Genomic DNA, 14,625 nt, shown 5'->3' with positions numbered 1-14,625 from the left:
GGAGAACTCCAGGCAGCACACCAAGAGCAGAGGTATGCAAGTGTGTGTGCAGCAGATGGGAAAGGGGGCCTGCATAAGGCTAGAGTCTGCCCTGGGTATGGGGTGGGATCCACCCCCCTACCCCCCCCCACACACACACACACATTTTCCTCTTGGCTAAAGCCTGATGCCAGCATGCTACTCAGACTGTCTGCTGCAGATGAGCTGCAGGCTCACGCCTCTGCAAGGTCCCCTGCCTGCATCTACCAGAGTGTGACACTCAGCACTTGGAGCGGGGTGGCCAGGGAGCAGTGAAAGAGACCAAAGTCCTTCAAGGGATTAGTGAGACACGGTTTCAAGTGGAAAAGGAAACGCTTGTAACAAAAAGAAAATGTAAAAACAAAACATGCTAACGTAGGAAAAGGAGATGGATTTTGATTTTCAAACGATCTGTGTTCTGATCCAATTCTAAAATGCAGTCGCAGCAGGAGGCAGGCGTGGTCTCCCCGAGTGTCCTTCCCATCACATCCCCCCAGTGAGGTAGGCAGTATGGCTTTAGCCAGCACACTGGGTGGAACTGGCAGGTGTCACTGCAGGCTGAGATGGATCCTTGTCATTCTGCTCGGCCCTTCTGTCATCTTCCTGCTAGGATGCCTCAGGTACCAACCGCCTGAACTTTCATGGGGACAACAAGGCCTATGACCTTCATCAGATACAACTCCACAATGTTCAACTCACTGGGATTCGGGGAGAGGCTTGTTACCCCAGAACCACACTGCTCAAAACCCTAAAACACCAATAGATTGTATATCCTTTGGTCTCATTGTCATACAAAATGTCCCGAGTTTCTAGGCTTCAGTTATCCCAAATGTAAGTCAAGAATGATGATGCCTACATCAAGTTATAAGAACATGATATATATTCTTGTTCTAAGCAGTACCTGATGCATGGCTGACTTAAAAAAAAAAAACAGATTTCTTTTTAATGTGTGTGTATCTGGATGGATTTATGTGCACCACATGTGTGCAGGCATCTGTGGAAGCCAGAGGGCATTACATCCCCTGGAACTTCAGTTATAGGTGGTGCTGTTAACCAAACCTGGGTCCTTTGGAAGACCAGTAAGCACTCTTGACTGGTGAGGCATCTCTACAGCCTCCACAGCTAGCGTTCACTTGCTGTGACTCTCCAGCAGGATGTTGTCGGCATTGTTACTGTGCTGGGGTTGTTACAATTATACAGCAGACACTTTTTTTTTTTTTTTTTTTTTTTTTGGTTTTTAGAGACAGGGTTTCTCTGCGTAGCTTTGCGCCTTTCCTGGAGCTCACTTGGTAGCCCAGGCTGGCCTCGAACTCACAGAGATCCGCCTGGCTCTGCCTCCCGAGTGCTGGGATTAACGGCGTGCGCCACCACCGCCCGGCTCAGCAGACACTTTTTAATAAGCAGCTAGCCTATCTTGGGAGATGTGTGTGTGTGTGTGCATGTGCGTGTGCGTGTGTGTGTGTGTGTGTGTGCACATGTGTGTGTCTGTGTGTGTGTGTCTGTGTGTGTGTGTGTCTGTGTCTGTGTATGACTATGTGTGTGTGTCTGTGTCTGTGTGTGTCTGTGTGTGACTATGTGTGTGTGTCTGTGTGTGTGTGTGTCTGTGTGTGTGTGTGTCTCTGTGTGTGTCTGTGTGTGTGTCTGTGTGTGTATACAGTTTTGTCCCTAAAGAAACTGAAGCCCAGAAAGGCTGCTCATTCAAAGCAACATGGCAAGTATGCAATTCAGCCAGGACTCAGAGCCAAGGGTGTTCTAGACCAAAGTCCCTTGTGTTCGGTGATTTTCACAGTCACATTTTTCAGACATGAAACTGGAGGCTCAGAGGTGTTCCTAACTTCAGTAAGGAAGTTTTAAAAGCTAAGTGAGAGACCTACTGCCCTGCCAAAGCTAGGGGGGTGTGATGATTGGAAAAGTGCCTATGGCGTTGGGCACAAATGTTCTTGCTTCTCCCCTGTATCTCCAGCAGTCTCCTGTCCAGTGTGCATTGTCCCTGGAGAACATGGCAGCTCTAGACACCTGGCAAAGGACAGGCATGGGGCTCAGAGGCAGCTGCTCCACAGTGGACAGCCAGGTGTCTTATAGTCTCCATTCTGCCTCCCCAGGAAGTTCTCAGTGAGAAGACCCAAAGACTGAAGCTAGTGGTAGAAGAGCTTCCAACCCCTGACCCATCAGCTCCCCGCCTCTCCCTCCTCTGTTTTGGAGAAGTTAGCAGTGTGGATACTCAAGCAGCTTACACAGGCCAGATGGAGCATGTGATCGGCCTCAGAGGTTAGTTCTACACCATCAGAGCCACTCCATGGCTACAGATGGCTGGCTTTCCCACAGACTCTTGCAAGCTGTCCAGGTGGATCTGAACACTTCTCTCCCCTCACATCCCCAGGCAAGTCTGGGCTTGTGTAGAAGAAAATGCAAATTAATATATTGGGTTTTCCTGCTGCAGTAAAACACTAACGGGACAGCCATGCACAGTGGGCCATGGCTACAGGACTCCTCCCTCCTCATGCCCAGAGTAACACGCCATATGATGCTACCTAGTCTATATAACAACTCAGTAGGACCTGGGAGAGCAGCCCTGCTTTACATATGAGGAAATTAAGTCCACTAAAATTATGTGAGTTACTCAAGGACACAGGTCAAGTAAATGGAGGTTAATGGAGATTCACTTACTCTCCATAGAACAAAGTGGAGAGGGTCTTATGTGTGTATTTTAAAGGAACCGTGAGGGACAAGAGAGGGCAGTGGGGATCTGAATATGATCCAAGTATATTATATTCGGGTATGAAAATGTCACAATGAAGCCTATTATTTTGTACAATTGATGTTATGTTTTTAAAGGGGCAGAGTCCAGTGTAGAAAACCATCAAAGAAGATGGCTACCAAGTGTTCCAAACTATGTGGCTACATGATGTGAGGCAAGAAAGAAAGAACTTCAGACACTGTGCCAGACCCAGACCTGGCCTCCTATGTGCACAGCACACAGGCCTTTTGCAAAACTACTCTAGGAAAACATTTTTTAAATGGGAGAAAGGCATTCAAATCCAGAATGGGGAGAACATACAGATCGGGGGCTTCTAGTCCCTGAGTCCTGTGTTTCTTGAGAAACAGGGAGCGTCAAGGAACCAGGAGTCTTGGTTAAGTACCCAACACAAAGAGACACCCTTATTGCAAGAAATCTGAAAGTCAGAGCAGAAGTTGGGACAGTGCCAGGAGAAGGAAAGATACCTACAACTCTAACCCTGCTTGGTCTGACCCTGCACTGAGACTTTTAAATGGCTTGTCCATGTCAGTACCTTACCAGACCGACTTTTGAGACAGGCATTAGTTTTATTATTCCCAAATTTACAAATAAGCTAACTAAGGACCAGAGAGGTTAAGAAAACCACCCATAGTCACACAGCTGATAAGTGAATGAACCAGGAATGAAACTATGGTCTAAGTGTGACCCATGAACTGGCACTGTCCACCCTACATCCTATCAGTTCTCCACAGGAGCCAATAGAGTAATGTGTCAAAAGCTCAGCAAAGGGCTTTCAAGTCTTCTAACTCCTCTGCTTGGTGGTTACACAAATGATCCAGACTGCAGGTACAAGTTCATGCCACTGACAATACACCAGACAGCTTTGCACATCTGGCATTTCAAGGAGTGAAGCTCAAAGCAAACCATATCCCTGAGGCCCAGGACACTCCACAGGGTGAATAACAGGGATTTCATCACAGCTCAAATGGCAGAGAATCAAACTCACCGTATTCAGGAGTTGAAAGAGAGATGCTCACTGAAGAGCAAGGGACCCCGGGATGTCCCCATGAATTCAGACTTGATTCATTTTGAACTTAAGAACATGAGAAGCTCAGGAGGCGAAGCTTCCCTCCTGACTTGCTTTGTTAACAGGGTTCACTTAGCCAATGCATCCTGGGAGAGGCATTACCAGAAAGCTTGGTGTAAGAGCCCACTGTTTTCATTTGTGAGCCATGGTTGGACGGACTAACTATTCTTTGCATACTCTGGAAAATGGATCCCCCAAGGGACACTTTGTTTTTGAAGGTAGGACTTTTATATCTCTTTTATAATGGTCTGCAGCTCCAGGGCTGTCCTTCTGTCGGTTGGCATTAATCAGAGCACTTTTACTGGATTTAAGCCTTACACACACAGCAGGAGAGATGAGCAGGAGCTATCTAGGCTGCCTTGTGATTCTGTGAACCCTTAGGGGCCCCCTCCTGGCCCAGGAGATGGGGCTCCCATAAAGGAATTAGCCTTCTTCCCCAAGGCTGCTGCAACTGATACCACGTGCCATGCTTGGGCCCTTGCTAGCACTCCATCTGTCCTCTGTGCAGAGCTGGCCCCGGACAGTGATGGAAGCTCTGAGCAGGGCGGCAAAGCCAAGTAGCCCACTTTCTACTGCCTGTGCAGAGCCGTCCATGTGCAATGAATGCCGTCCTCGCCATGTCTCTCAGCCTGGCTTCAAGCTCTCTCCACAGTGACACACTCCAAAGTCCTGCTAGGGTGTGCCAGGCCGTGAAGGGCTAGACATACCTCAAAACCTTCAGAGTAAGGACAACCAACTCATTGGGTTATGGAGTTGGAGTTTTCAAACTCGCCAGAAATCTCGCCAGGCAGCGTTAGCGCAGGCCTTCAATCCCAGCACTCGGGAGGCAGAGCCAGGTGGATCTCTGTGAGTTTGAGGCCAGCCTGGTCTACAGAGTGAGATCCATGACAGGCACCAAAAACCTGTCTCGGAAAAACCAAGAGAGACAGACAGACAGACAGACATCTCCCTTTGAAAAGCCAGTGACATATGAAACACAACTATGAGAACTCATCTCCCTTCACTGGAGAAGCTGTATATGTCTTGGTGTACTCTGTGGCCACACATCTCTCTAAATGTCAGGAAGTGACACCCATGACCAGGTTGTCTTCTAATCTTTCCTTAACTCTGGCAGGTGATTTGGATAGCGACTGTGCATGCACCATGTTAACCAGACACTGGGGAGGAAATCATCTTTACAGTGAAGTGGTTCCTGAATAGTTCTGTGATTATGAGCTAATTTGTGTAACTATTCAAGCTTTACTCCCTGAATAAATTCCAGTTGGGTAACAGCTGATCCTCCATATTCTAAGGCCTCTTGTCTCTTCCACAGTTTTCTTCTGATTTTAGAACAAAAGAATTTAAAACCAGAAAGGGCTGGTCTTGGGGCAGAGAAAACAATGCTGACTGACAAGGTTTGTTTGTTTGTTTGTTTGTTTGTTTGTTTGTTTGTTCTTCATGGAAGAAAGAGGGAAGAAATGTCGGGTTTCTGGATAGACAAAGCATTTATGTGAAGCAAACTGCACCGTTGGTTTAGTTTGATCCAGAAATGCAAAGTTGCTGGAAAAGATGTGGAGGGTGAATGTGAACATCTAACCCTCACACTGCCATCTCTGGAAGGAGCTCTGGACCACCTGAGTCACTGATTGCAAAACAAGGGAGCCGCCGGTCCTTCACAATGACTATTAGATAACATGGTGGAACAGAATCACGGACCACAACTTTGCCCAAATCTTCTCTCTTTCCTTAACTCCCCAAATTATCACTAAACAAAAAAAGACAAAGAATGGCCACATGAGACACAGTCATTTAAGGGATATAGTAAAAGGGAGAGAGAGAATGTATGCGCAGATGGATTCCATTCTACCTCCAAGGAGCAAACACCAGAAGCTATGGTACCTCCTCCAAGAAGGGACTGTCCAGGGTCTGAAGGACCCTTTTCATGTGGCACCTTTCATGCTTCGCATTTGATTGTGTAGATGCCTCACCTAGTCAAGAATAATTTGCACTTCTTCTAAAAGCTCAAAAATGCTGCTAATTCCTACTTAATCAGACTCACTGAAACGGGCCCAGAAATTTGCATTTCAACAAGCTCTCCAGTTTATTCTGACACATTCAAGATCTGGAGAACTGCTCAGCTAAAGGTTCTTTCTATTTAAGGAAACGTTGCCCACCTCCCTCCAAGTAAAAGACAGCAGTAACAGATGATACAGGGAAAACTGGCACTCGGCGGATAATGCCAAACTTCTCAACTCATTAAACTGTCTCAAGAAAAAGGAGCAATGCAGCTTAAGCTTTCTTAAAATCAATGCAGATTCTAATATCCGAACTGTTCACTGCTTTTCACACCTATGGAGGAAGAACACTGATAGCAAAGAGGCACTGTAATGCCGGGCAGGTCTGCTCTCTAGCCCCAGCTTCCCAGAGAGGACCCACCCAGCAGGAGGCCCCACACTCACCTTGCTTTTTGAAGAGGTTGCTCTGCACAATCTCATTCATTGACTGAACCTTCTGCTTCTGCAGCTTCACGGGAGGGATACATGTGTAGAACTCATATAGGAGCTGGCTGAAGAAAAGAAAAATAGGAGTTGTCAGAGGTTAGACCTAAGCCATCCACATCATGGCACTGAGGCTCCATCTTGGGCAGTTAGTGCTCTAGGGCCGGAATTGGCATCACTCCCAAGTCCTGCAGAGCACCAGGTGCACAGTGAACCTTCAGTGAACATGCTGATGTTAGCATTGAATAGTAATAGCATCCAAACAGATGTGAAAATCTGAAAATAATACCAATAACCCTGAGCACGTACTAAGCAGCAGAGGAATGCTTTATACATATATTCACTCTGTGTCGTAAACATTCTAACACTATGATGCTAGGGAAAGGTGCTGTGGGATGGTCTGTATGAGCTCGTTCACGGGTTCCTCATGGCTTTACCCAGCAGGTCCACATAGAGGATAATTAGGACCATGGGCCTGAGTGCAGGTGTCTGAGATGGTTTGCACTTGGCTGTGCTGTAGGATGTTCTGTATGTCAAATTGCTCTGATTGGTCAATAAATAAAACCTGACTGGCCAGGGGCTAGGCAGGAAGTATAGGCGGGACTAACAGAGAGGAGAAATAAAAGAACAGGAAGGCAGAAGGAGTCACTGCCAGCCGCCACCCTGACAAGCAGCATGAAAAGATGCGTGGCAAGGTATAGATTTGTGGAAATGGATTAATTTAAGATATTAGAACAGTTAGCAAGAAGCCTGCCACGGCCATACAGTTTGTAAGCAATATAAGTCTCTGTGTTTACTTGGTTGGGTCTGAGTGGCTGTGGGACTGGCGGGTGACAAAGATTTGTCCTGACTGTGGACAAGGCAGGAAAACTCTAGCTACAGAAAGGTATCCCAATTTTTTATTTTACCTATTTATTACTTGGTGGGGGGAGGTTGAGGCAGGTTCTCTTCATTCAGTGAAGGCTGGCTTTGAACCCATGACCCTTCTATTTTGGCCTGAGTGCTGAGGTTACTATGAGGACACTATATCAGGCTATCAGGCTGACAAGTGTGGAGAACTAAGGTTAGAAAGGCCAGCTAACTTTCCAAAGGTCGTGCAGGTAAGGCAGTGAAGAAACAAGCATTGAAAACCAGATTCTGATTTTTTTTAACTGTATCCTTTTTCATGAGAGGCACTTAGCCAACTAGCTTCTAAGCTACCTTACTAAATCATTTCATTTAAAAGTGTCTTATACCTGGTAATCCTTTATAATTCATCTCAAGATCTAAAGGGGGTCCGAGTATTTTTCAGAGGGCTATGGAAAAGTTGTGGGGATAGAACCAGCACAGGACATCGGAAAGGAGGTGGCTCTCCCTAGAGGTTAACATCCCCCCCCCCTCAACTACAGCTCCTGTCAGCTCACTATAGTCACCCACCCCCACTAAGTAAACATTTGCGTAGTGTGCAATGGGCAATACGCAGAGAGGTGGGGATATAACGAGCCAGACTTGGTGAGTGTTGGCATGACAGATTCTAATGAAGGCCGGTATAGAACACAAAGCAAATAAACCAATACAAATGCAACAGATGCAATGTGTGCAGAGAGATCCAGACAATAACGGCAAGGAGGGTAAGGAGAACGTAGGGAGTGGGAGGAGTTGAAGTTATTTCTAATAGGCGGAGGTAGTTTTCCTGGCGATATTAATGCTTGAAGCCTAAAGAATGAGGAGGCGCTACACTGCATAGAAAGGGGGAAGGAAAGGGTGATTAAAAACAAACAAACAAACAAACAACAACCAACTACTGGTGCTGTCCCAGCCGGGCCCGATGCAGCTCAGAGAACAGTGCCCACGGTAATGTCTCAGTCTCAATCATTTGTTACAGTAACGGGAGTATCTGCGGGAAGGGCGTACAGGAATGCTTCTAATCTGAACGTGTTTCCATGTAAAAAGTGTTCTGTTTTGTTTTGTATCATCTGTTATGCCATCTGGTAATTTCAGGGGATTTAAGAAAAAGTAACAGGTATAGGTCAGACCCAGATGCCCCGGTCCCACAGTGTAACCTCATTAGAACCATTTGTTCATCCGTGGTATGAACAGAGCTAAAAAGGGGAGAGCAGTCTCCATGATCTCTTTCCCATTGGCAGCTATGGGATTTACCAGGCAGATGCTGGGACCTAAAACAAACAACCCACAGGTCCGTGTGCCGCAGGTCTGTGTGCCGTGGAGTGTTCTGGGTCAAACAAAGCTGCATGTTCACGTCACATTCTATATCTTCAGAGGATGGTAAGGATGATGTTTTCATTACGCACTGGTTATCACCAAAGCCTGGCATAATGAAACTAAAAACTCTCCCCCTAAGCCCCACCCCCACCCCCCAGCAAGGCTCCCACTGTGATTCCCTCCTGGACCTGAAGCTGAGAGTTTGTATGGAACCCCTTGGGAGGGCCCTGCTTTTCTTGCAATCCCTGGTGCAACCGCAGAGCTGGGGAGAGAACATCACAAGCCCTCACCTGAGCAACTTTGCATCAAAGACCGTTTCCACATCATGAAGGACAGACGGGATGTATTTCAAAGCCGCCACCTGGGTGGAACATGAAATAAACATGAATGATGCCCACATCCAACACCGCCATGCTGTTGAAGCAGACACTTTGTGACATGACGCAGATCAGAGAATGACCCTGTATTCCAGACACTTCCATAGTCGCTCAAGGCTCCAGGGAACGTGAGCTTCTTTGTGTGCACAAGAGAGATCACAGGTGGGGAGGACGGCCTGTCCAGTAAACAAGCTGCTACACAGATGCAAGGAGTGGGGTTCAGGTCCCCAACACCCACGTGAAAGTCAGGCAAGGCAGGCATACATCTGTCCTAGCTTTGAGAACCTGGACACAAGGAAGATTCTAGAATCTCACTGTCTAGCCAACCAGTGAGCTTTTTTAAAATTATTATTCATTTTACATGCCAACCACAGATTCCCCTCTCATCCCTCCTCCCTCTCCTCCCCCACCTTTGCCCCCACTCCTCCAACAGGGTAAGTTCTCCCATGGGAGGACAGCTAAGCCTGGTACATTCACTTGAGGCCGGACCAAGCCCCTCTCAGCTTTATCAAGGGTGAGCAAGGTGTCCGACCATAGGTAATGAAATCCAGAAAGCCAGCTCATGCACCAGGGATAGATCTTGCTCACATTGCCAGGGGCCCCTCAAACAGACCCAGCTGCACAACTGTATCCCATAAGCAGAGGGTCCAGGAATCCACAAGGACGACCCCAGATTAGACTACTAACAACAGTGGTGAGGGTGCCTGAATTGGCCTTCCCTGATAATCAGATTGGAATACCCTAACTGTCATCATAGAGCCTTCATCCAGTAACTGATGGAAGCAGATGCAGAGATCCACAGCCAAGCACCAGGCTGAGCTCCAGGAGTCCAGTCAAAGAGAGGGAAGAGGGATTCTATGAGCAAGGGGAGTCAAGATCGTGATGGGGAAATCTATAGACAACTGGACCAAGCTCAAAGGAACTCACGAACTTTAGCCCTACAGCTGTGGAACCTGCATGGGACTGGACTAGACCCTCTGCATGCAAGAGCTCTTACTTTCATTGAGACACTCTGTTCTGGTGATAAAACACTGACAAAAAAGGACTTAAAGGATTTTTATCACCTTAGTAGTTGCAGTGTGTCATTGAAGGTCAAGGCAGGAACTTGAATCAGAAGCCATGGCAAAATGATACTTATTGGCTCACTCACAGACTCACTGTTAGCTAACTTATCCTTACATAGTCCAAGACCACCTGCCCAGGGAATGGTACCACCTACAGTGGGCTGGGCCCTCCTCTATCAGTTAACAATCAAGACCACTCACAGACCAATCTGATCTGGACAATTCCTCAATTATGACTCCTTCTCAGCTGACTCTCACTGTGTCAAGTCCACAGTTACAGCTAACTAGAATGAATCCTATCACAAAAAATAAGGTGACGAGCAAAAGAAGAAGCCACTGATGTCAACACTTGACCTCCACAAGTGCTCTTGCACATGCACACACACACATGAACACACATGCACGTGCACAAGGAAATCACAACTCCTACCTTCAAAAAGGCAGTCACATGAGTAAAATGTTGGAAGCACCTTGGCTCTGTGGCTGGATTCTGATTCCACCTTCTTAGCCATGTGGCTTTGGACAACAACATCTTTACTGTCTCAATTTCTGTACATATGTGAGGCATCAAAGCCGGGCATAAAGCATGTTTGGGGTGCTTAATAATGGACACCTCTCTTGCGAGGTGCTGTGCTGGAACTGATCTGCTGGTGGCTAGGGATGTGAACTGAGTTATTTATATTTTCTCTCTGTGGTCACCAGAGTGACAGAAAACAGTACACATGTCTATAAAGTATGTTTTGCCCCAGTGGCTGGGCTAAGAAAACTGAACAGCAAGATGGATTTTCTTTTCCTCTCTTTATCCAGAGGTACAAACCACTCTCCAACCCCTGGAAGGAATATAGTTTGCTTAGCTGTGGGCAGCCTACAATTTCAGCAGGAGCCATAAGTCACATGGAGGGAGCATAATGACTATGGGTCTAATAGAAGTGTGTGTTTTTATTTTATATTCTCTGTGCTCTCCATGATACCAATATGTATCATCCTTGTGCAATCAGTCTAGAATAAACAGAGTAAAGATTATTTTCTTCAAGAATATCTTGGGATGGAAAAAGTGGTTGAGTAGGAACACCACCATGCCTGAGTTCCAGTCCCTGGATCTACATAGCGGAAGGCTAGAACTGACTCCCACAAGTTGTCCTCTGAGTGAAGTGTGTGCACACACATGCACAGAGACACACACAAATAAAAAATATGATTAAAAAATATCTTACCCTTAGATATATACCAATGAGCTTCTTAAATAACGACTGACTTTTCTCTGAGGATTTATAATGGGGCAAATACTGTCCCGAACACTGGAAATACATTATCTTCTCAACCACAGCCCTACAGGGGTTACGGGATTTTCAAAGACAAGGAAGCCTGGTTGCATCTGGATTCAGCAACTTGCTTCAGGTTACTGTGGAGTCAGGGTTCAGATTCAGGCAGCTGCAATGAGAGCCACTCCTGTGACCTCTGATGCCACGGCCACCTTCCTCACACAATGCCCTTCTCAGCACGTCAGCCTTTTCTCCCTGATTACCATTTCTAAAAGTTGATACTACGTTTTTGTTGTCAAAGAAAATCACACAAAATAAGGGGGGAAAAACTACCCCTCAAATCCCCTCTCTTCATCTGAGCTTCAGTCTCTATGCCCCAGACGGAAAGAAACACAGTTAACATCACAGTGAGTTTTCTTCTGCACTGCTTGAACATGCATGGACATGGACATGTGTGTGTTTGTACACACATGTGTGTATATATTGAATTCAACTTGGTTTTGTGGCTATTTTCCCCTAGATCCTTAGCATGCTGTCTCCTGGAGCACATTCTCTTCATTTCCAAGCCCCATTCAGCAATGCCCAATGGGTACACCATGCCTCCTTCACCTTACCCTGCTCGTGGAGACTTCAGAAATTGCTATTGGAAAAGACTTATTTTTTACTGTGGAAAACTTGAACATTATTAATATCAAAATGGAAAGTTTGGATTTAAGGATAACATGACCTTAATTAAATGTTTTCTTTTATAAGAGTTGCTCCCTTGCTCTGGGAATTCAGGATGTAATCTGTGAGCCACATCTCAGGAATGGGCTATTTTTTTTTCCTGTTAGTTTGGATGTTTGGACATTTTACACCTATTAAAAAGGAGAGTAGAGCTGTTCTAAAACAGCTTGCCTTCATGACTGGACATCTGCCCATCTTTCTATTATGTAGATTTCATCTGCCTTTTGCCAAAAGATTCGGATCTTTAGTGGAACCATTCCACACTGCTATTGATGGTGACTAAGAAATCTAACTCAACTCTTCCACAGCTTTCGTCCAAATCCAAGTACAAATTTTTCATGGTTGTGATTAAGTTTCTCAACCTCTCCGAGTCTCCCTTTCTTCATGTTAAAAGCAGAGATAGAATATTTACATTACAAGGTGTTGCTGCAAAGATCAAAGGAACTAACAATATCTGTAAAGATTTTACTCCATAACATGGCATTCACTAAATGATAAAACACAAAAGAAGCAGACCGAACACAATAGGAAGACAGAAGCCAGTTCTCACCCTTTCGTTCATCCCACCAATAGATGTTTGAGCAGTTACTGTTGCCAGCTGCTGGTGAATACCCCTGGCCCTCTGGACAGTCCAACCGCTGTAAGCATGAGTGTCAGAGAAAAATGCAAGAGAGCATGGCATTGTAATCCATCTATTCACTGAATTCTGCTGGTACCATCAAAATGGGCATTATGCAGGATCATGAATTTAGAGGAGAAGGTGACAAATTGTCTCTTCAATTATCACCATATTCCCTTCACACACAGTGCAGCTCCACGTAGATCAGGAGTGTCTACTGCTGAGTCTGTCAGTCTGCCCTCAGCTTTATCAATCCTTAAGACACAGCTTGTGCACACAGGGACTTCTGAACATTATTGAAAATACTTAGAAGCCTTTGGCCCAAATCATTCCTGAGGTATGGAGAAGAACATTGACTTTGGAGTCAGGAGGCCTTGATGGCATTAAATTCTAGCCCCACCACTTTGGGCAGGTCTAATTTGGAGCGAACTTATTAATTTATAAGCCTCTGTGAGCACTGAGGACCATGGTTCCCTGCAGATTTCTGATTAGATTAATAACGCTGTATGTGAAGAGCCCCGCTCTACACCAGGCATATATATATTAGGTACTCAAGCCCTGGAAAGCATTTGCATTGTTTTTTTCTACTCTGAACAACTGGCTTTAATGTCATGGTTTTGAGTGAGCTGTTGCCATGCCAACAAAGAATAAAGAAAACCACAGAAAATACCTCACAAAGCCAGATGAGCCTTAGGAACAAGAAATAACTTGCTTAGGCCCCAGAACTCGTGATGGACAAAGCCAAGATTTGAACCAGACCCACTTCACTTGTAACTAAAGCAATCATGAACAAGGGTTTCTGCCTTAAGTGTCTACCCAGCTGCAAGTGTTCAGTCTGAACCAAGAATGTCAACGATGAGCATTCTCACACTCTCACGCAGACTTGCCCATGGGCCAATAGGATCGAAACAATTCCTCAATTGAGATTCCCTATTCCTAGATAACACTAGGACATGTCAGGTTGACCAAAACTAGCCAGCACAATGACTAACAATTATTTGTTAAATTAATTTAATCACTGCTAGATGATGTAACAGGCCTGTGTTTCATGTTTTCCACAGGTTACTTCCTTTAATCCTACAAACTATCCCAGCCTAAAAAATGAAGTGATATGCTTAACACTGAGAATAGCATGCCCATGTGTGGAAGACTGACTTCCCACTCAGGCTTCTTAGCGGCAAAGTCACAGCTCTCCCTCCTACTGTGAAGGTCATAGACTGTAGAATATTCCTTGTGTCGGGTTTGCTAGCATGAACTTGACCTCCCTCCTGTGTTTAGCCCATTCCTCACACCATAAAACAGGCTTACATTGTCTTCCAATGGTACTGCTCTTAATTTTTGAGATGACTCTAAATCCCTTCTGATAACTTTTCAGGAACCATATAAATAGGTACAAAGTACCTTTGACTTTATGCAAATCCCCAAAGCTAAATTTGGCCATTGGAGCAAATTTTAAAATGAGATAAAGCCCCTTTGCATGGCTCAGGGATGGAAGCCTTGAGAAGAAAGTAGCGTGATCAGAGAAAGTGAGGCTTTTCTAACAGTTTACCCAGACAATAAGAAGCGGACTAAAATGACTTATGCACAAACCGTAGCAATCGCATTAGTTTTACACAGTTGTACAGCATTTTGTAATCTGCTCTTTTGCAGAGATTGTTTCTTGCATTTTCCTCAAAGAGTGCAGTTTTATGTACAAAGAAACAGAGGCTGAGAAGTTGCATGATCCACATAATTAGTCCACACAGTCCATGAAGAACATTCCCCTTAACCCAGGCTCCTGATAGGTAAGTGCCCACTCCCCCTCGCTGCTCCCTGACTGCATCATTTCTTTTTTCTTCTTCCCCTACCTTCCTACTCCCTCTCTCCTTGTCTCCCCCGACAAGGTACCTGCAATCCATCCCAGGGAATCAGGTGTAGAAATGGGACAAAATGGCTCTAGGATGGCCTCTTTCTCACTCTCTCCATGGCACTTCTAGCTCTTTGGGCCTCTGCTCCATTCTACTTTCCTCCAAAGAGCTTTCTCTCATTGCTCCTCTGGAGATTCTCTCATGGTAAC

The 14,625-nt window shown here is 45.6% G+C and overlaps 1 protein-coding gene across 1 annotated transcript in view; it reads right to left on the bottom strand.

The window, feature by feature from the left end:
* The window catches only part of Dock2 (dedicator of cytokinesis 2), a 408,847-nt gene that overhangs the window by 275,123 nt on the left and 119,099 nt on the right, over window positions 1-14,625 (bottom strand). The window contains exons 24-25 of the mRNA XM_015997613.3: window positions 8,812-8,882; window positions 6,281-6,387 (exon numbers count right to left, since the gene is read on the bottom strand). Of these exons, the coding sequence (XP_015853099.2) occupies window positions 6,281-6,387; window positions 8,812-8,882 (178 nt within the window). The remainder of the gene's footprint in view (window positions 1-6,280; window positions 6,388-8,811; window positions 8,883-14,625) is intronic.

This window comes from Peromyscus maniculatus, chromosome 8 (genome assembly GCF_049852395.1).
Source record: "Peromyscus maniculatus bairdii isolate BWxNUB_F1_BW_parent chromosome 8, HU_Pman_BW_mat_3.1, whole genome shotgun sequence".
NCBI lineage: Eukaryota > Metazoa > Chordata > Mammalia > Rodentia > Cricetidae > Peromyscus > Peromyscus maniculatus.
Note: the sequence above shows the minus strand (reverse complement) of the source record. Positions and strands in the feature narration are given on the sequence as shown.